Below are 22,500 nucleotides of genomic sequence, written 5' to 3'. Positions count from 1 at the left end.
CATCATATTCAGCCTAAACAAAAAATACGTGTCAATTATTCTTAGCTATAGATTGCAAGAGTAAATTTTGGAAGGAATTAAAATTTTGATTGTAAATCTGACGTGGAACGAAGTGGAAAATCAACTTTCCATTGTGCATTACCAAAGGGACCATCCATAAATGACGTAGCATTTTTGAGTGATTTTAACACCCCCTCCCCTATCGTAGCATTTCGTCACAAATCTCTAAATACCCCCTGGTAATTACGTAGTTTGACGGTAATTCTCTCCCCCCCCTTTGACCCCGCAAATAAAAAAAAAACTATGTTAGTTATTCCCCTTTAAAAAAGCTACGAAGCATGGCATGACCCCCTACCATCTGTCGTCACACATCATCACAAAATACAAAACTCTCCCCTCCCCCATATAATGCTACGTCATTTATGACCATATATAAGTCTTGAATAAAATATTGGCACCTACGTGAAAACCTAACAAATGAATTGTATAATTGCACAAAAGATATATGTATATACGTACATCAACTATTGAAAAGATATGACTTTTTCACGTGGAACACATCGTGCATGTTTGTTCTCAACTTTTCATTACACATTTTTGTTTTGCGGTCATAATTTTTCACTAATGAAAACTCAGGCAGAAAATACTCGATCAAAATGATTCTTTAAAATTTAGCTGAAAATTTACATTTCATTTTGTTTCCTCTGTCATTCATATATGATAGATGGAGTTTACATGAAAAACTCCCTTGATTTCAGAATCATTTTTAATTGTCATTTATAACAACGTCACAATGAACTGCAACCGTCCCGCAGCCAACTCTGTACGCTATATTTCCTACTCGGTCGTCATCAGCTCACTAAGCTATCTATTGTCTACTACACATGTCCCATTTTCTGCTGTTATTGACCACCGGAGTTAGTGGCAATGACCACACTAAGTAACTTTCCCGAGTAAATTATTTCGAGTTATGAAATATGTACTGTTGTTTACTATACACAACAAAAAGTTCATACAACTCTCAAATAAACAACGTTTACAACGCACGCATCGATCTCGGCTTGCCGGAGTTAAAAATGAAAATGGTCTGTACAATTATTCCACGTTTGATAATTCCGACTTTTTGCTCTCTGGTAGCTACATTCCACCTGCTTCGACTACTAAATTGCTTTCGTTGCTTACTTCCCTTGCCTGCCACTATCAGTCCGCTACGATCAGAAGCCAGAAAAATGAAAACAAACATGCCGATCCCATCTGACGAAAATTGAGGCTATTTTTACAAATAGCTGAATTCAACTAATTATTTTGTTACGTCACATTTTTTCATCCGTTCAATCGTTGTCGACATGATTGCGATGTAGCGTCGGCGGGGATGACGCCGTTGTTGCAAAGTTTTCCCATTTACGGTTGGTCGCACGGAAAGCAACTAGTATGCATTAGACCGCAAACCGCATCACCTTATTACATGTGCAGTAGCTGCTAAAAAATTTCTCGCTTTCCTGCGTTTAAAGAGCGGGTTTCCTCTGAGCGTTGTTCAAGGTCACGATCAACCGTGCGTTGATCGCTTTCTCGTGTCTGCCAAACGATCCCTCGCAAAATGTAAGCGGGTTGTCGTGATCTTTTGTTGAGAAGCTGAATTCGAAAACTTCTGGAATAAACGATGACTTGTAGGTTAGATATTAGATGAGCCCGAATAACGGAAACTGCGTTTAATGATATGTGGAGGAAAACTAATCCGAAGCTTAGTGTGCGTGTGTGCTGCTCACTAGCTGATGAACCGAAAAACGGCGCGACAAAGTGGCAATTAACCCAACCAAGTCTAATGCATGCAAGTATTTCCATTTTTCGTTTTATTATAGATTGCCACCCAAAATCAGCATGGGATGTAGCCGGGAAAAAACAAACCATGATGACAAGGTGTGAAAATCAATGCTATACTGTGAAAGAGGCGTGTACGAGTGTGTGAATGTGTAACCATCATGAAGCCGATTACTTTCGAATCAATCCGGAATTTGCTCAAAACCAAGAAAAAACAGAAAGATAAATCCAGCATCGATCAGAGCTTCAAGCGGAGTGATTCGTTCAAGCGTATCAGCATACGGAAAAGCTACTTGGAGCGTGGACGGAAACGCAATGCCGCTGCAGTTCTACGAAGCTCCACAAAGAATCTTGTTAACATCAATGAGTTCGAAAACCAGGCCAAGGTGATCAAGCAACCGGAAAAGCTAGTTAAATCATCTGGCAACAATGAAGCCAGCAGCTCTTCGGTTCCAAAAGAGGTACCTTCCCGCCCAATTCATGAGCTTACATTTGAAGAGAAGCTGGAGTCAAATGATGCATCCCTGGATGAGAAAATTCGCGCCCTTCAGGAAATCAACGATCGCTATATTAGCGAGAACCAAAATCTTGTCGAGCAAAACTTTGAGGCTATCAAACATGTCGAGAAGGTTAAAATCAAGAAGCCACCGCGACCCTCGAAACAGGGTCTCAAAAAGGCACGGGAAACCGAAGTGCAAATCACGAATCCATCAGATCTCAAAGCAAAAAGTTCAGAATCTATCAATACGCTTACCTCCAACGATACGATCGAGTCGAACTCTCGTGCTAAAAACATTTCTCACGTTAGTATCACCGCTTCGGACGTAATTCCCGAAGAAGATGAAAGTACAATTTACTCTTACGAACCGGAAACTCAATCGACTAGTCGAAAGGCGGAAGACACCGACGACAAATCATTCTACAGCATCAGTACCTTCACTATAGAAAGTAACACTATGAATACCACGAATGCTTCTTCCAGGAAGTCCTTCCGTAGTAGCTTCAGTACGTCGACAAAAACCACCGAGCTTCCAACATTGGTAACAATTAAAACTTATTGCGAACCGAATGCCTGCATCCAATCAACAACCCACGTTAACGAACGGTATCTCGAGACCAGTTTTGACAGCTACCCGGAGGATACTCTCACACACAATGTGTCCAAATCCGATATACTAGTAGCTAAATCGTTTAGTTTGAACAAAGCGGCGATTTCCAGTAACAAAGCCAATAATGAAACCAAAACATCTTCTTTAAAAGATGTTCGACCCAAAATCAACACGCAAACTTTCAAAATGATCCGAAGTAAATCTCGGGAAGGAATCGTCATTCGAATCCCAGCGATCGATAGTGATCTGAATTCCCGGGAAACGAATAAAACTGAGTTTAGCAGGAAAGAAACAGAGAACCTCAACCGTCAGCTTAGCAATGATTCAGCCTTAGACTTGATAGATGTTGATATTAAAGTGGACGAAAAAGATATGCGCAATAAAGCGGTCGAGTTGAAAAACCAGAAAAACAAATACAAAAAGAAATTGAAGAAAGCAGCTGGAAAAACTGCAACTTTGGATATCGATGACTGTCGGAATCATACTTTCAAAAGCCACGAAAATTTTGAACTTGAACGAGGCTGTCCATCGAAGGAACGACCGGAACCTAAGTTTATCTTTCCTAGCAAGTACTTCGAGGAAGAAAATAACATCTTCTACGATCAGACGGTTTACGACGAAATGGAAGTTCCGTCTCCAGAGAACAGCATTCCGTACGCTTTACGGATTAAGGAGAATCCCTTTACCAAAAATAAAGAATTCTATTCCATCAATACCGGTAGAATATGGAAACAGCTGAATCTGGGCCAGGAAGAAGATCTGTCGATCCTTTCAGCAACTCCCCGACTTCCAGTTCCTAAAACAAAGAATGAATCATTCAAATCAATGTCTTCTAGGGATTCGGGATTCAGCTTGACTTTGACGAAACCGAAGAATCTGTTTCGTCGAAAATCGAAAAAAGCGACCTTGTTGCAACGAAGGAAACCCAAGCTGGCCGTCAGCAAGGATGGCTATTTCAAGCGAGTGATGGTGGTGCAACGGAATTCTTCAAAGCGGAAGCGCTCTCTACGGAAGGCTCGAATGCAGAGCAAAGATATTTTCCGAGAGTTGTACGACGAAAATTGGGTGAAGCTTGGTGATGGCTTTGCCGATCAACCGGCACCGGATTTTGCCCGAGACTTTGAGAACTTTTGCAACAATCGACGATATAATCAGCGGATTGATGATCTGGAAGCGTTCTACGAAGAGCATCTGAAACGACTGAGGCATTATTATATACAGAAGAAGAAATTGAACGAAGCGGCTATTAAAGAGTTTTATAAGGATTACAACGGTGAAGATGTGGAAGAAGGAAATGATTTATACGATTCGTTCATGGTGTCGAGAAACGACACAATACGGTTTAAGAATCATATCCAAAGAAAATACTTCCAGGAAAAGGAAGCGGAAAATTCGATGGAGTTTATGTTTCCACATCCTGATAAGCGGAAGGCGAACGCGCTAGCTGCAAAACAAAAAGGGAAAGGAAAAAAACACTTGTTCCACGAGGTTCGCCCGTACGGAAGCTCTGTGGAACCGCTGAATTCTATGGATCTTGCTGTAAAAGAAATGGAGGCAGTAAAAGAACTACTGAAATTCAAAAGGTCATCTTCAGTTGGTTACACGGACGCCAACTTCCAGCTATTGGCACCGACAAAAACTAACCGAGCTTTGGATGAGTTGCAGCATAGAAAAGAAGGCCAAGTGCGTGAAATTTCGCTGGCCAGCGTATTTCCTTCGGTCAATGGAAAAGTGAAATCGGGACAGGCAAAAAACACTGCTGAAGAGGAAGACGATGACGGAGAGTTCAGTGAAAATGAATTTCTAATTAATAGCATCGGTGAAAATCTGTATTGCATTCGGTGTGACAAAGTGAGCAGTGATTGTGAATGTTATGATGATACAACGGAAACGACCAATGACAACAGTAACGACAACGATGAAGAAGATGAGTGCCGTGGTAAGGCCGGGGCAGGGGACGAGAATATGCCGGAAGATGATGACGATGAAAATTATTGTGATGTGCATGATTACAACGATATCAATATAGTGCACGTGAACCATAAGAAAAAAGTGAAGAGAAAAAAATCGAAAAAACGGGTGCGGAAAAATCATTCCACCCTGAGACGCGGCAGCTATTGGGGTAAGTTGTTACGTATAGGTATAATCATTGTGCTTCATTTCGTTTTCGAGCTAGAGGCTTGATGCGAAACGGAAGTGTTGTTTACAGGGGTGGAATCAATTTAGCCAAAAGCTTTCGTCGATCATTAATATTCCATTAGCATCTATTATTATGAAATCAAACTAACTTCCTGTCAACCGACACGGTGCACTTGTTTAGAACAGAATGTATCAATTGAGAAAAGTCCACATTTTAGGATGCACACGACTTCCTTCGACAGCCTCACCAATTCACCATGATCTTTAAAAAATGCCAAAGTCGTAGAGTGATTGCCTAATTAATCGCGAACAAAACATCGTCGGCCCTTGTTAGTATCTCAGTAACTCGAACAATGGCAACCCACATTCACCGTTAGCTCGAGACGTATTGTTGGTTGTTAGCTATGGTCATGTTTGACAGTTGCCGTCATGCGGGTAAAGGTGAGCAAAACGAAAACAGTTGCACATTCTTTCACGCTAGAAACAAAAGAAACAACCCACGAAATCTCACGATCCGCCTTATAATATGTAAGCTGTTGCTCATTTTGAAGCGTATTTTGCTTTCGCCATCCTCGAAGGTCTGGGTGAAGGTCTCGTCAGTCAGCGAAGCGGACATTAACACTTGCACTTGGATCTGCTGCAGTGATCACTCGCTAGCCATACTCACCGACATAAACTGGAGCAATTAGGGTTACTCCCAGAAATGACCAGTGCAACTTTCTCGCCGTACTGAATTAATTAACATGTTTATTTTTCTACGCGGATAGTATGGCATAAAATAAATCTCTGGATGGGGCGGTTATCGGAGGAAGGTCGTTGTGAAAAAATATATTGTTGCTTGATAAACACATTGTATTCGGAAAATAACAAGCCAACATCATAATGAGTGGTCTTGTGGTGATGCATGCTGAGATGAGGCGGCTTTCAAATTAGTCAATGAAACGTTTTTCTCGCACATAAAATATTATTAAATTGTACTGCATAATTAGGAACCCTCGGTACATTTTTATTAGCGTGCACACTTCAATTTGAAACATAAGTATTTGTGCTACATTTTTCTACCTTCCTTGATATATAAATAAAATAGAGTTTTAAATTTTTTCAACATGGTTGGAAAATGTTTTAGGAACAATTTCGGAATGCCTAGAGAAGGTCTGAGAAATGTAATGACTGGCACAGGGCTAATTTTTTATCAGGACCGCCTTTACTCAATAACTTGATAGAAATCTAAGTGTGGTTTGGTTAAGTGTGTTAGTTTTGTAAAAACCTCAGGGGAATCGCTTTTAAGTGTTTAAAATGACAAAACGATACTGTTTTTTGTAAGAGACCACTGTGACCAGTATTTAGATCTATCGTGGTAAAACAGCATTGTTGATTTCGTCGCTGTTGTGCTATCTTATGACAAACGCCATTTTGGGGTAAAATGAGTTAGATATGCCACATCACTAAACTAAAAAATCTCTACAAAATGGCGTTTTCAGAATTTTGACATTCTGCTTGGTTATTGAAATATAGCGAGAAACATGCTGAGAAAATTTAAATATTTTGCTTCAAACGACTGTGTCTGGGGATTGGCTCAAGTTATCTTGATGTATAACAAGTTTTTATGTGCGAAACTATTTGGGAAACACAATGGCAAAACCTTTTTCAAAACAAAAATTCACGAATTGTGAGAAAAATGCAGTTTAAGTTTTAAACTGGAAATATAGTATATTTGGCAACACTGTTTCCAAAAATAACTATTTTTTCTAGATTCCCTGACTCATTTCCTTCAAAATGCATCTCACAGATTGTTTCTAGACCAAATGAAGCCAAAGATATGAATAAAAGTTAATAAACGATGCTTTTTTTTTGTATGGAAAATTTTCCATGCACGATTATGACACGCCATATAAATTTTGTCATCAATACACGCCTATGACACGTGTGAGCGCGACTTTTGTTTACATTTATAGTAAAAACTCGCAACATAGTCAACCGATCTTCCCAATATTTGAGAGATTAATACAGAATAGATAGAAGCATCAATTGTCTTTTTTGAATTGCTTATACCATTTATAATTTTCAAGATATTCAATCTCAAACTTTAAAAATCGTTTTTCTCGAAAAGTGCTAAATGGCGCTTGTCATAAGATAGCACAACAGCGACGATTTTACGTGAATTTTCCTTTTTGCTTGAGGTCATTCTACAACTTGTTATTATAATGGATGTTCTTTATAATTTTTTTTTTCAAGATGAAATATAACATACAAACAATCGTTTACAACAATTGTTTTTTAGTTCATTTTGGTGTCAACAGCGACAAAGTTTTCCAAAACCCATTTCATCGGTCTAATTTTTTTTAAAGGCAACCGGAGACATTTTGTGTACTCAAGGTTCACTTTTAGCCATCAGTTATTTGCTGGTTGTCGGTGTAGACGGTGTGTAACACCATAAAACAATACCAAAGACGTCAAATCGCAAGAACGAGACAGCCAACTGACATTATCGTTTTTCGATAGAATTCGTCTATCGAACATTCAAAAAACGATTGTTGCAACGCCTGTATGGCTTATTACCCACCTTGTTTAAACCAAAGATCTTAAAAATCTTGTGGTACGACATTGGAAAGCAACCGGCCAAGTTGTCAAGTATTGACATTGCTCGGCAGTGATGCTGACGTTGTCTCTAGTATCATTTATGAAGGCAACTGAGCCCAAACGTATACGTGCCATTCTCGTACAAACCCTATAACATAGTCACTATTTTATCATGGAATTTGTTTGTTTGTGTACATACCCGTTAAAGAAGATAAAGACTAGCAATCTCTATCGCGCACAAAACCTGTCAAAAGCACTCAATCCGAAGAAAATCCCTTCGAATCCTTCTCGAACGAGGGCCATAGACAGATCTCGTGCTCGATTGGAATGACACTGACAGATAAATGGTAAACAAACGATAGAGAGGATGAGTTTTTATCCAGTGGGACTCAGCGTCGTTAATACTCATTTAAAAAATCATGGGCCGCGTCTGAAAATATAATACTTTAGCAGCAACCTGCGAAAAGTTTGCTTGACAGAACAGTCATTTTTTGATTCAAAATTTAGAAACGTTGTTCACGCGTATATTATTGCATGATAAATTTGCATGCAAAGAAAACTGAAGTAATAAAAGAAATAAGAAGAATCGAACGTCAAATCAGTTGTCAGAAAATCCCACCTGAACAATAACATTAAAACACTAAAGAATCAAATCACAAGCCCAAGCTCAAAAGCACAATCGATTGTCGTTGACAAGAATGGCAACAAAGCACGTTTTACCCCGTTTTACTCCGTTTTACAATAATGACTGTCATAACCCAAGTTTTCCAATAAACTAGATAACATATTGGAAGGGAACTAAATTCGGTTGTTCAAAATAGTTCTTCTTGCGTAAAAGTCCGAGATGTGGGCCCAAGCCACATATAACGATTTTGACATGATTTTAAAAATTCAAAATGACGTTTACGAAATGGCCAAAATTTTTATTTAAATGTGCATTTTCGCGTACGTATAATGCACTATGGTCCCAAAAGGTGTATTTAGGAAGACAAAACTGTTTGCGCCTAAACCATTAGTTTTAGATATATAGTATCTTCGGCAATCTTTTTAGAGCTTTCTTGCCGATTTTTTTATATTAGTTGAATTGGTTAGGGTGTTCGAAGTATCAACTTCTTAGATATGTAAAATTCTGCTACATAATGTTCTACAAAGTTATAAATCAATCAAATTGAAGCAACTTTTCTGAAGAAACTATGTGGCTATCTCTAATGGTTCATGTGTTATTATTTTTGCAATATTTAAGGTAGGGTGGCTCTTGAAATATTGATTTTCTATTAATATCTTTTTATGTGTTATTTTTTCGCTAACACTTAGAGGTTTTTAGAAATTTTGTAAATACACATTTTTGCCGTAGCAATGAAGTTTCTATCTCTTTTGTTTGCATAGTTACAGGAAATTTTCAAAACAAAAATGTTTTTTTAAAGCTGTATATCTTCCAAGATTGTAAATAGATTTTCAATCCTTTAATTTCATTTGAAAGATCGGTGCTTTTTAGTTTTTGGTGAAAAAACTCCGGGAGCGTTATTTCTGTAAAAAATAAATACATTTTTAAAAATGGTGTATTTTTCAACAAAAGTCTCATAACTTTTCAAATAGATGAGATAATAACTTTGGTACTTCAGCAAAAATATGCGCCATGCAAAGTTCTAAAAGTGCTTCAAACAAAGTATTTACGATAAATCAATTTATGAAATGACAAATGAAAAATAGTGATTTAAAGGGGTCACGTTTTCATCGCTCAATCTCTTATCAACTGAGAAATAGTCAATGTGTGTGATAATGCCGAAAGTCATGGCGATTCTATTGGATTTGTAAACGTTTTTGAAAGAACCGTCTACCGTACATCTAAATGGTTGCTTGGATTTACAGTAGTGTTAGCTGCAAACTATCGTTAATTCCAAATCGGCCAACAAAAGTTATCTATTCTCACTTAAGTAAATCCTTTTTGGTTTGGACTAGTGCTCGAAACGAGTGCTATAATGAAAATGCTTTAGTTCACGTCTTGTTTTCTTAAAATGAAAGCTAGAAACGAGTATTCATAGCAGCAAAAAATATTGTATGCTTTTCCAACATTTATGCAATGTTTGAAAGTATAAATTAAATATCGACTATAATGACGGCGGTCAGTAGTTAAAGGAAAGATTCTCAATTCTTTGTTACATCAAAACAAATAAAAGTATGATGTCTGAAAATCGCTAAACGCGAACTGGTAAAATAACTCATAAAACATAATTCCCTAGCAGCTATCAAATGTTGACGGTACTTGGTTTTTTGGCCACGTAATAGATAACTTTTATTTAGGGTTTACTATAGTACGCTATTAACACTATTGTAAATTCACGCTAACATGTAGTTGTACGGTAGATTTTTTTCAAGAAGTGGCACATATTCAATAGATTTTGTGTGACTTTTGGCGTTATTACACACACTGGCTATTTCGCAGTTGATTTTACCATAAGAGATTGAGTGATGAAAACGTGGCCGACTATTTCTCATTTGTCACTTCATACACTGATTTATTGTAAATATTTTGTTATGTTGCTGAATTTTACATATCTAAGATGTTGATACTTCGAACATCCTAACCACAAGGACCACCCTAATTCAACTAATATAAAAAATCGGCAAGAAAGTTCTAAGAAAGTTTGCCCAAGGTACTATATATCTAAAACCAACGGTTTAGGCGCAAACAGTTTTGTCTTCCTAAATACAGCTTTGGAACCATAGTGTAATGGTTTCAGCTCGTTCAAAGCAGAAGCTAAAATTCTTTCCGCTTGTGCCGATCCTTCGGTACCTATTTCACAAGCAGTAACAATAACACGTTCTCTAGCTACTACTTGAAATAGTGATGAGTGTCGATACACAACAAAAGTAGCACTGCGGCTGAAAATATTGCAGAGCTCTAGAACAAGGTTCATGACTTGACCACCTCCATGCATGTTCCAGATCTTGCAGATGGTGACCAATAGGATCGATTTATCGCGTTGTCATCTTCAGCCAGTTTTCGATTTTTTAACAGTTCTGAAAGAAGAAAAACAGACAGAAAATATTCTTCATAAAAAATCTCAAAAAATGGCAATTTTTATATTGTTGTCCAAAGTAGTATAATATAGCATACCGTTGGAAAGATCTATTTTATTTCTTAATTAATTTTTTGGTACCAAAAGTCCCAGAAAATGTTTTTTTGCTATAAATCAAGATTGCGGGTATATTAAACTTGACAAACGTGGTGGTTCAATTTTACTAGACCTACAATCTATACTAGATCACTCAAAAAGTTAAAAATCACTGTAAAATCGCATTTTAAAGTGTCCGCAAGAAGCGAAAGGCTTGCGAAATCGCCCGCATGGGACCAGGGTCTTTTTCCACATTGAGTTTAAGTAGTGACAAGCGTCAGGAAGTACTCCAAGGAAAGCAAGGTCTCGTCCTGACTACGATGTTCAAACCCCAAGAAAGACTGCTGATTGGTAGCCAACGTGAAGAAGACAAGAGTTATATGACTTCATCCGGGGTATTAATGACGCCCCTACACTAGAATAATGCAACAAGTAACGAGTATCAACTCCGCCACGAACGCCATCGAACGTGGACATAATGTGCTCAAGACGTAGGCCGAGTAAGCCGATAGACTAACTGAGGTCAAAGAGTGATGGAGAAAGCACAGGGGATACTGAAGGGTTTCGGTAATTCACACGAACTGATCTTTTCTTTGTTTATAATTGATTTACTCTAGAATACCTATCCATCCTTCAACATTCATATCTTAGTCATTAATTTGCCGATAATAGACAACAAAATGGAATAAGTAGATCCTTATCAAAAAATTAAACATAATAACAATAATTTGTCGGAGTAGAACAAAACATTCGCTGGTAAATTGTGCCATTGAGTCAATTGATTCACCACTCAAACAAATAATATCATTCTGCAATGATTCATGAACCATAAATAGGTGGTACTCGTTTGCACACTAATTATTCCTCCTACGATTTTGGAACCGATTCGAAATTATACAACCCGAATACCGAAAATTATATGTATAATTGTTCCATAAATCTATCCACCTCCCTCAAAAGTAGTGTGTTGATAGATCTTATGGATTGTTAGATCCAAGCATTCATGCACATTTAAAAGTGAAATGCACGGAGCCTTTAGTTCAACGTAAAACCAAACCCAATTGTACTACTGATGACTCACGACAAAGCCTAATCGATCAGTCGTCAACCATTTTCGTCGTACAGCGCAAATCAATTATTCCTCAAATTAGAATTTCAAATTTCTCCGCTCATTGCCATAACTACACACAAAAGGTGTATCTCATTTGGGTGAAACCTCCGCGCAGTGGTAGAATGTAATCCAAATAAATATAGGTAGCGGATAATCCAAATAGATAATCTTTCCATTGAATTACGAAATTTCATCATCGGAGTTGTTCTTAACTCAATAAAAGCTCTGATCAAACAACGTCGGTATCTCGCTCGAAACATATTCGGTGGTTTGGTTTCAGCATAGACTAATTATATTCCTCTTTGACGATGAGACTTTTTATTTCTGTTATCACGTCATTTTCTATAGTGGTCTTAACTGAAATGAGAATCGCTTTGATTTCCGATACCACGTCAACAGACTATATGGGTAGAAAAGAAATTGCACATCACAGACGCCTACACTGTTAAAGTTTCTCCGTACAGCCTTAACGTGTTTTGATATTCGAAGTAAACTGCAATACATTAAAAAGAGGCAATGTATAGCCGCGAACTTTTTTTAAAGCATCGATTTCATGATACACGAAATACAACATTCCTACTACTATAGAATGAATTTTATTTAGCAATAATCACTAATAGTAAAATGTTTCCTACATTTCAGGTGACATCACTCAAAAAGGATACGAGAAAAAGAGGACAAGACTTTTGCAGCCATATTTAACCAAAAATGCACAGCAAGGTAAGATATTGGAATTCTTTTTAACTGCTATTATTTTAAGCTATTTTAAACTATTTGATCGATTTATAGATAGAACATTGCAGCAATACCACAAATTAGATTTACAAATTCTGAACGCGATTAGCGCAAATTTATTCCAATGTTATTTTAAGGGGACCTCTACTCTCGAAGCTTAAAATATAGCTGTTTTTGGGGAATAAATTGCAAAGTATCTACTGAGTACATTTTGAATTTGTATTTTTTGTTTTGAAGCTACGTATATGGACTTTTATATTTTAATCTTAATCACTTTAGAAGTATGATTTGATAGGAGAAGGTGTTACCCTTATGATTGCGCTTCCATAGGAATACACGGTGTAGTGATTGATTCACTAGTAAGTGAAATACAACTTTGTTCCATAGTAATGTGGATGGAGACTTTGTCTTAAGCAAAGTTGTAGTTTGTGTTGTATTAAACAAAAATAGCTGAGGACATTGTATATCTAGCTTCAACAGCTCTGCAGTTAAGGATCATGAAAGACCTCTTAAAATTTGTTTTTCCTTGATAACTTTATTCATCATCTGTTTAAGTTCTTTGTATCTTCCACAAAATTGTTTACTGTATTCAAAGACGTATTTTGCGGAACATAGTAGCTTCCTATCGGTTAAATTTAAACATATATTTGAAATTTTCCGATAAATTTTGTGTTAGTTTCACCTTGAATAGCAAAAAGGAATAAACAAGATCATAAGATACTGAAAGAATTTGCTTTGTACTATCCTTTAACGGCAAAATTGTTAGTCGAACCAAGAGCGACATGTTACCAAAAAATCTATGCTATGCTCCGTGAAATATGGAATTTAATACAGCAAACAACTTTGTAGAAGCTACAAAGAACTTGAACAGATGACGAATAAGGTTATCAAGAAAAAAACTAATTTTGAGGAGTTTTCCATATAACACTTGTTAAAGTTAGATATACAAAGTCTTCAGCAATTATGTTGCGTTGCGTTGTGACGATGATTTTGGCGGATTTCACACTGACTTCGTCATGTTTGACTGCTGATTATCTAATAAGAGTTGCTTAGGAAATGGTAAGTAGGAATTCATACCAATCCGACCATTCATAAATTACGTAACGCAAAAATTGCCCAAAATTGACTCCCCCTTTCCCCATGTAACAAATTGTCACAAATTTCTCCACCCCCTCTAATACATAACAAATCACTTGAAAAAAAAATTTCTTCGATGAAAACATGTTACGTAACGATATAGCTTACTCCCCCTCCCCCTGTGTCACAACATGCCATAACTCGTCGTACAACCTTCCTAAAAGCGTAACGTAATTTATGAATGGTCCCATATTGGAACCTCAACAGCATGATTGCCATTGTTCACGGGGAAGGATAAAGGATAAGGTAGACGGGAAATGTTGATGCTCTACCTACTTAACGGAAGATAGACGATTCTTCAGGCTGTTCCATAGGTGTTGCGGAGTTGGTAGTTTGGAAGGGTATAAGGTCTAGGATTCGCTCCAAGCAAGCGATGCGACTTATAAATCATAGTTTATTAGGTAGTTGTTTAATTAGTCTTCGAGTACATGATCACTCGAAACAAAAAGAAAAGATCTTGTTTAGTTTTTGGTTCTTTTTAAACTCTGGGTAGCCGGCTACCGAGAGTATCCTGTTTTCTAATCAAAAGCAATTTGAACTCCACACAGTCGACCGTGGGAGTATTGCCTAGAAAAGCTAATCTTATCTGCGTAACGGGATCACTATTTATTGCAACAGTTTTTGCTATTCCTTCTCTACGATATATTTATTAGGTTGAAAACTACCGAGTGATAACACGTTATACAGACAAAGAGTTATGATAGCGCTAGATGTTATAAATCAAGGAAAGTATTTCCTATTTCACGTATCAGATGATTTGTTAACTACACCTATACGAGCGATAATAACGATCATTGAAGAGAAATACAAAGAATTATTAACCTGACACACGGACTGGTTCGCAATAACGGAACTGGAAATTAGATTAATAAAAACAGACCCGGCGAATTTTGACCCGCGATCATCGATACTAGTCATATTAAAGTCTTGTTGCGGCTGAATTCCGATCAGCTATTCATTTTTACTGTAGTGTTTGCTTGATTAGATCTGTTCGCACCCTCTCATTCTGCTACTATCGGCAGAAGTCTGATAGCCCCCAGTCGTCGCCGGTCTAAGGACCAAATGTCATCAATAGACTTAGACTCGCGTAGAGGCATGAGATAGGAGTCTTGTGAGAACTAAAGAGATTTACAAAGTATTCAGCAATTTTGTTTGCAATAACAAAAGGTACAATTTCACTGCAGATATACGGTCCTTTTCTAAATAATGTTGTATTTATTGTATTTCACTTATATGTCAATTAAGCCCTGAATAATAGCTTCTCCGAACAAACTGTACTTCTAACATGAACGGTTTATACGATATTTACTTTTTGCACCAAAACTATGTTTTAAAACAACTTTTATGAAAAGTCTTGCTCGGCAGCAATTTCAAAATCATTGTAATCAATGTCGTTTCAAGGTCGCCAATGTTTTTTTCTAGTCTTTATAATTAAAATTTAGAAGCCAAAACTTCTAGCTTTAAAATTAAAAAAATGCAATATCTATTCAGTAGATACTTTGCAATTTATTCCCCAAAAATCAGCCCATCCGGACTTCAAGAGTAGGGGACCTCCTTAACCCTCCGGAAGTCACGCATATGGCCCACTGAACGAGCAGCCGCTGATGCTCTAAGACGATTTCGCTAGCTTTTCAGAGCAGCGTGCACTCAGTGCACTAGCGCGACTGCCGGAATGTTAAAAATATGTGGGTCAAATCAAAAAAAGTTCTAATGCATTTGGATTTAATCAATGAATTGATTACTTGTCACGAATTTCAATACATTAATGGTGGCACTTTAAGCTAAAAGCAACCGACAATCGTTACAATTATGTTGAGACAATCACCCGTCACCGGCGAATGGTAGTATGTAACATTCTTCCTCAGTTTTTGTATCATTACTATTCAAAAATGTAAAAATTGGAATTGGGTCAATGTTTTTGTCATTCACCAGAATAATCCACTCATGAATGCCATTCAAATTATACAAAATCACTCATAACTGGTGGTAGAATTCTAATGTCATAATTCTAATTCATCTAACAACAAATCTTATAATCTTATAAAAAAAATAATTTTTCGACAAGGATTTTTTTTTTTTGATTATAAGATTCGACAAATGACCTTGAAGGCTAAAACCACAAATGAACCTAGTTTATCCAAGATTGCTATTATCAACAGTAATTTTTCTAGATGTTAGCTAGAATAACTTCATATTTACCAGTTATTTCCTTTCAATTGCGTGCACCTTTCGCCACATTTTCGTTTTATGCAAAATGAGTTGCTCTTTCATATTTCTCAGTCAACTTTGTAATCTTGTCATCTATTTCCAATACAAGTTTTTTTCAAAATTTCACAATTATTTTTTAAAATAGATGGCCTTTGTTAATTCATACCCAACTAAACGCCAGCATTTTTCCTTTTTGTTAAGTTAAAGCAATTATTGTTCTTTAATTTGGTTAGAGAGGAGTGGTGTAGTGCCCGTTAGTTTAAAGTATTTGTGAGGCCGTATTTTTCGACTGACTGTTGTAGCCAGCCCTGGTCGATCCCTAGCAAGCGTCCAGCTTATGCGCCACTTCCCGTAGGAAGACTGCACGCCAAGATTTGTTTGCCCGGATGAGACTCTTCTTAGGGCGAGTCCCTGAAGAAAATTCACCTAAAGAATTTATTCAGGATCGAACCAGACAGACTTATCAAAAGTTAGCCTCCAAAAGTCGGGTAAACGACCCTATTATCAGTCAGCAGCAATCATCAAAAACCTCATCACCCTCAGATAATTCGCGGTAAGAAATTCCCCATACCTAACTTATCATCACTGGAACTGTAGCCACTCACCACCAGGTGGCACAAACATGCTGAAAGCGAAGCTTTCACCACTCATCAAATTCCGCCCAGCGGAAGACAGCGAAACAGAACGAAACTACAGAACGAAGTGACGTAAACATACTAGAACGAGACTAAATCTTGTGGGAGTACTACACGAATCTACAAACATTTGATTACTTTACACTAAACAACATTTATTCACGGTACATGTGTATATTTTGCATCTTTCAAATTTTCTAGGCCTATCTTCTATGTGCGTGTTCTCTCCCTACTTGTGCTCATTGACCATACATAACGTGCTTTCCTTCATCAAATCTTCCAATTCGGTGACGTCACCTCACGGCTCCGCTCAACAAGCTATTGCTTTGCACCCGGGTGACTTAACTAATTGGGTTGTGTGTGGCGTTCATGAATGGCGGAACTCGAATGTAATGGCCGACACACAACCTATTCCATGGACGCGTCCCTAAATTCTAGCCGTCCGTGGACGACTTCTTAAGCGTCTTTCGCTCTGGCGGCTTAAATCACTGTGGCGTCCTCCCTGGACGCCACCCTTCACACTTAATTAGCAAGAACGATACGACTCACCCAGTCTGTTGCTGTTGGTTTCTGCTGCTGCTGTCGATCGTTCTGCGATGCGGTGGCTGTTTCGATGACGGGCGATTCGATGACGGGCGATTCGATGACGGGCGATTACATCGATCGGCCGCGCCGGTTTCTGACCAGCGGTTGTTGGATGCTGGTTGATGATTTATCGGCCGGAAAAGTTGCGTTGGGTTTCCCGACGATAGAAGGAACGGCTTTTAGACGGGTCGTCCTTCCTTCCGGCGGCGTAACGGTGCCGGGTTCAAATTTCGTCCGATGCGCTTGGACCTGCGCGCGTGTGGTTTTGTTCCTCTCTTCTTCCTCTCGTTCGTCGTAGCTGTGTCAAATAAAGAGGTGCCGTCTGGCTATTGCAAACGGGGTCATTAGCACATGGGGAGGGTCAATGGCACTATAATTTTGAGCACTATTACCTTTCTCCTGAATTCGCACGCACTTTACCACACGCTAGCGTTTGTTACGAACTTACAGACAACTAATGGAACGGGAGAGACAAGAAATTTAGACTAATTCAAAGTACTATCACGACACTTTACATACTTGGAAACTAAACCGGACAAAACTACGCGCACTTTCACTATGTTTGGCGGACTGGGACGAAATGGACTAGCAGCGTTAATCCTCAGATTAGGGAAGGTAATTTCGTACGAACTTACAGGAAGCGCGTATTTTCCCGCAAATTTCTTCGGGCAAGTTCGGAAATCAACGACCCCACTAGCTGTTTTATTCTGTCAGCTAACCCTTGGCTCTATCTGTCCCTTTCCATCATGCATTCCAAGGGAAGGATCGTCATGGTTTTCGTCTTCAGGAGAATCTCAACAGGCAATTTAATTTCTTCCCCTCGCGGAGAGGAGTATTTGCTAGGGTGTTGCGCAAGAGTCGATCAACGGTAGGTTGTCTAACTCTTGGCGCAAACAAATCAGACTGGTTCTACTAAATTTGAAAAATATTGCTGAATATGACATGACCGCTACACTGTAATTACAGAGAGGATTCTGACATAATCCGTATCTATCTATCTATTCGATATAATTCTTAACGATGAGTTCACTAAGGAGATGGTCAAGGGATATTATTGAAGGTGGAGGAGGTACCTGAGTCTTAGAAGGTTTGTATTAAGGTTTACCAACACACGAATAGAACAGCAGTGATTTATTTGATAGGGAACTTTTACGCAAATGACAATATAGTACTGATGCGTTGTAAATAAGGACGGTAAATTTATTTTTTATGCTCCTCTGGTGGTACAGGACAATCATTTCTCATTAACTTAAATACTTGCTTCCATTTGCGAAAAAATGAAATTGCAATCGTTTCATCTCAAGTAGTATATAAATTACTGGATGTCGAACGAACAGCTCATTCTGCTCCAAAATAGCTAGTAAATCTTGTTTACGAAAACGCTACTTACAATATTAGTCAAAGTTCTGAAAGAATGAAAAGTACTGAAAGAATGAAACACTTTTATATGGAACGAATTAACGATGACACATAAAATACACTTAAAGTACATAATCGTACACTGACATATATAAAAGGAACCAATCGAATATTTGGTGGCGTTCTAATTCTGTTAACTGGCAATCTTAGTCAAATTTTCCCACCACACCTACCTCACGAAACCAATTTTTAACAATAACTTAATGTCATCATGAATATGTTTTCAAAACACCACTTTCCACGAATATGAGCGTTCTTTTTTTTTAAATGGAGCGTTAGAGCGAATTTTTTCAAAACAACTTGAATGTTGATAAATAGAGTTTTCCAGTAAATCGTGAGACCGTTTGCACATCTAGTGATGCTTTCAATGTTGATACCACGAATATCTAAGAACATCAAAAATCGTATTTGGCCTTTCGATCGAGCTATATTTCCGAATAGAAATTATCAATACTCTATAATCATAGAATAACAGATATTATGGCTATTACATCGTTCGACGCACAATTAATCAATCAAATTTACTATAAAACTTTATGTAATAATTAAAGTTAATGTCGAATGTGATTCAGTAAATTATCGTTAAAATATCAATGGTGTTGAAAAGCAATAATGGAGAAATTATTGCAATTTAGACTTTTTTAATGTTACCAACACCCCTATTTACTGTATTATAGTCGATTAAAATTTGCTAAAGAAACGTTAGAGATTATGGCATGATATTAATCTCTACTGTGAATTATTTTAAAATTACTGTGCTGTTAGAGTGAAAAGTATGGTACACACAAACACACGCACACATACACTAAGTCTAATGGTATATGAGACCCGGCCCTCCGGCCTTCAGTTAAACAGACGGTTTTCAGATTGATTGCATAACCTTTATTTTATAAGAAAGGCAAAAAGCTTCAGGTCATTCTTTAACTCATAACTCCGAATTCCACACCCCCGATAGCAGTTAATAAGTATACTATACCATTCATTTGATACAAAGTTGGTGAAACTCGAGTCAGCCAACCCGTAGAAAAATATGTGTATTTTATTCAGGGACTTTCTCACTTCCTCGAATCTTCCGGTTCCATGGTAGGTGGCTAGAGTCGCCAGAGAGGGTTTAATTGGGCGTCAGTGATCCAGAATCACAAATTTCAGCAATTTAAAAAGTATATAAATTTTTTTGACATTTTGATAGCAAGGTGATACGGGTTCATATGGGAATTGTGTGTGTGTTTTTGTGTTTTTTGAGAGCAGTAAAAAAATATAGAAAACCCTGAGACGGGAAAAATGTACAAAAACCCTAATGTCTCAGGGAACGGGTTTGGGCTGCCATCACCCGACCACGCTAAAAAAAACACTCCTCGACACACCACCAATTCTCCACCATCCACACAGACCGACAGTTTCTGCATGGCAGTCGGAAAGCTGGCTGTGAGTCGAGACTTAGTGCTCCTCCCCTACGAAGACAATCTGGGTTGCAAACTTCAGACTGTCTAATTCTCCAAGGGCTCCCTTCTGCCATTCGGCACCGCGATTCGGCTCCCTTGTGCCAGTTAGCACCGCAACTTGCTTCCCGCACCATTCAGCGCCGTTTACTCGTTGAGCTCCCGATGTGTTCGCGCACTACTCGGTCTAGTCCCCGACGATGGACCTAGCCTACTCCAACAGAGAATTCCCTGGCGAGAGAAGTTCTCCCAAAACCAAGGCAACCAACCAGTGTCGAGGTCAGTTCGACGATTCCGGTGGAGCAGGGCGTCCGGTTCGCGACTTTTGGTGTCTCGTCGCGGTCTACTCAGTCTAGTCCCCGGCAGTGAATCTAGCTTACGCTGACGGAGAGTTTCCCGGCGAAGAAAGTTCTCCCGATCCCGATTTTTCTTTTGTTTAGTACCACAATTTGTTGAGCCCTTTGGCTCCCTTACGGTGCCATGTAACACCGCAACTCATTTAAGCCCTTTGGTTCCGCTCTCGTTCCATTTCGCTCCACTTCCCCGATGAGCCATTCAGCTTCCGCCCTTACTTGTTCACGAACTACTCTGTCTAGTCGCCGACAATGGATCTAGCCTACTCCGACGGGGAATTCCCCGGCGAGAGAGGTTCTCCCGAAACTGAGCGGTAGATTTCCCCGGATACCGTTGTTCGTTTCCGTGAGCGATTTAGCTCCCCGCTTCGTCCCGATCCACTCGATCTAGTTCCCGGCGGTGAATCTAGCCAGTAGGTGCTGAGGTCAATCCAGCAATTCTGGGCGGAGCGTAGCTTCCGGTTCCCCGGCGCCCCAACGACCCACTGCTAGCTGTACGACGCGGTCTACTCGGTGTAATCCCCGGCGGTGGATCTAGCCTACTAACGAACTACCCGGTAGGGTATCGAGTTCGGTCCGGCGATTCCGGTGAAGCCTGACGTCCGGTTCACAAGTGCCCCGACGACCCGAACCCGGTGCTACGTCGCGTACTACTCAACTAGTCTCCGACGGTGGACCTAGTCCGTCGGAGAGTTTCCCGACGGCAGAGTTTCTCTCGAAACCCGATTTGTGTCTTCATAGCGACTATCTAGCCAATGGCGCTACTTTGTTGGTCCCTACGCCACTTCCTCTGCAGCTCACAGAGTATGCTCGCAACCACTCTGTTGACAGCGTCCCAGGTATGCTCGTCGCGGCACATCTCTTGGACTATATTATCAACTGTCACACCAGGCATACCCCTACGAACTTCTTCGAACCTAAGGCATTTGAAGACCACGTGTTCCGGTGTCTCTTGCACGTTCGCACACTCCCCGCAAAGGGGTGACGAAGCATGTCCAAAGCGATGCAAATACTTCCGGAAGCATCCGTGCCCGGACAAAAACTGCGTCAAATGGAAGTTCATCTCCCCATGCTTTCTATGCACCCAAGCCAAAACATTTGGGATGAGTCGGTGGGTCCACCTTCCTTTCTCCATATTGTCCCACTCCTGCTGCCATTTAACCAACGAGTCCGGTCGGACCAGTCTCCTTGCGTTACGTGCATTTCTTCGCTGATAGTATTCCATGTCCTCAGCCAGGGTGATGCAGATGGGGATCATCCCGGCGATAACGCATATTGCCTCCGACGAGATTGTTCTGTAGGCACTCGCGACTCGTACGGCCATCAGCCGAAATGTCCTGTTTAGCTTTTCACGGTTTCGCTTGGTTTTCTGCTCAGCACCACATGCAGGAACCCCATATCGGAGTATCGATGACGAAACAGTAGATAGCAGACGTCTCGTACTGCTTCTCGGGCCGCCGACGTTTGGCATGATTTTCGCTATCGTGTTCGTTGCCTTCGCCGACTTTTCGCAGGCGTAGTTGAAGTGGCTGTTGAAGCTTAACCGGTCGTCGATTATCACTCCCAATTGCTTCAGTGTACGCTTCGGTGCAATCACGTGCCCTCCGACGTCGATCTGTATTCGCTGAACCGCTTTGCAGTTGCTGACCAACAACACCTCCGTCTTGTGGTGGGCTATTTGCTGCTTGGCCCTGTTTATCCAGGTCTCGATCGCGTCTATTGTCTCCGTCACCGACACCTCCACTTCTTCCAGTGTCTCACCCATCACCGTTAGTGACACGTCGTCCGCGAAACCCACGATTTTCACTTTCCTCTGTGTGTGTGTGTGCGTGTGTGTGACTTCAACGTGTAACCAGAGCTCTGATCGAAATAAATTGCAATAGCAGCCTATGGCGATGTTACACCTTCCATTTGAATAGAATATTGTTGAAATTGGCAGAGCCATCTCTGGGGTAATGAGTGAGATTATTTGACACATACATAGATTCGCATACACCCATACAAACATTTTCCGATTCTTGGACTAAATAGAGTTTTCTGGTCCAGTATTTTAACGCGTAATTGGAAATAGTAAAGTGAGATAAGACCACATGTGCTTTCAAGCCCCTTAAACAGC

The 22,500-nt window shown here is 39.4% G+C and overlaps 1 protein-coding gene across 1 annotated transcript in view; it reads left to right on the top strand.

Moving 5' to 3' along the window:
- LOC131687356 (disco-interacting protein 2-like) overlaps nucleotides 1-22,500 on the top strand; it is a 105,449-nt gene that overhangs the window by 54,694 nt on the left and 28,255 nt on the right. The window contains exons 2-4 of the mRNA XM_058971437.1: nucleotides 1,860-5,049; nucleotides 12,516-12,593; nucleotides 12,663-12,763. Coding sequence (XP_058827420.1) covers nucleotides 1,980-5,049; nucleotides 12,516-12,593; nucleotides 12,663-12,763 — 3,249 coding nt within the window. The 5' untranslated portion in view covers nucleotides 1,860-1,979. The remainder of the gene's footprint in view (nucleotides 1-1,859; nucleotides 5,050-12,515; nucleotides 12,594-12,662; nucleotides 12,764-22,500) is intronic.

This window comes from Topomyia yanbarensis, chromosome 3 (genome assembly GCF_030247195.1).
Source record: "Topomyia yanbarensis strain Yona2022 chromosome 3, ASM3024719v1, whole genome shotgun sequence".
In the NCBI taxonomy this organism is placed as follows: domain Eukaryota; kingdom Metazoa; phylum Arthropoda; class Insecta; order Diptera; family Culicidae; genus Topomyia; species Topomyia yanbarensis.
The sequence above is the reverse complement of the archived record's forward strand: the minus strand, read 5'-3'. Positions and strand labels throughout refer to the sequence as shown.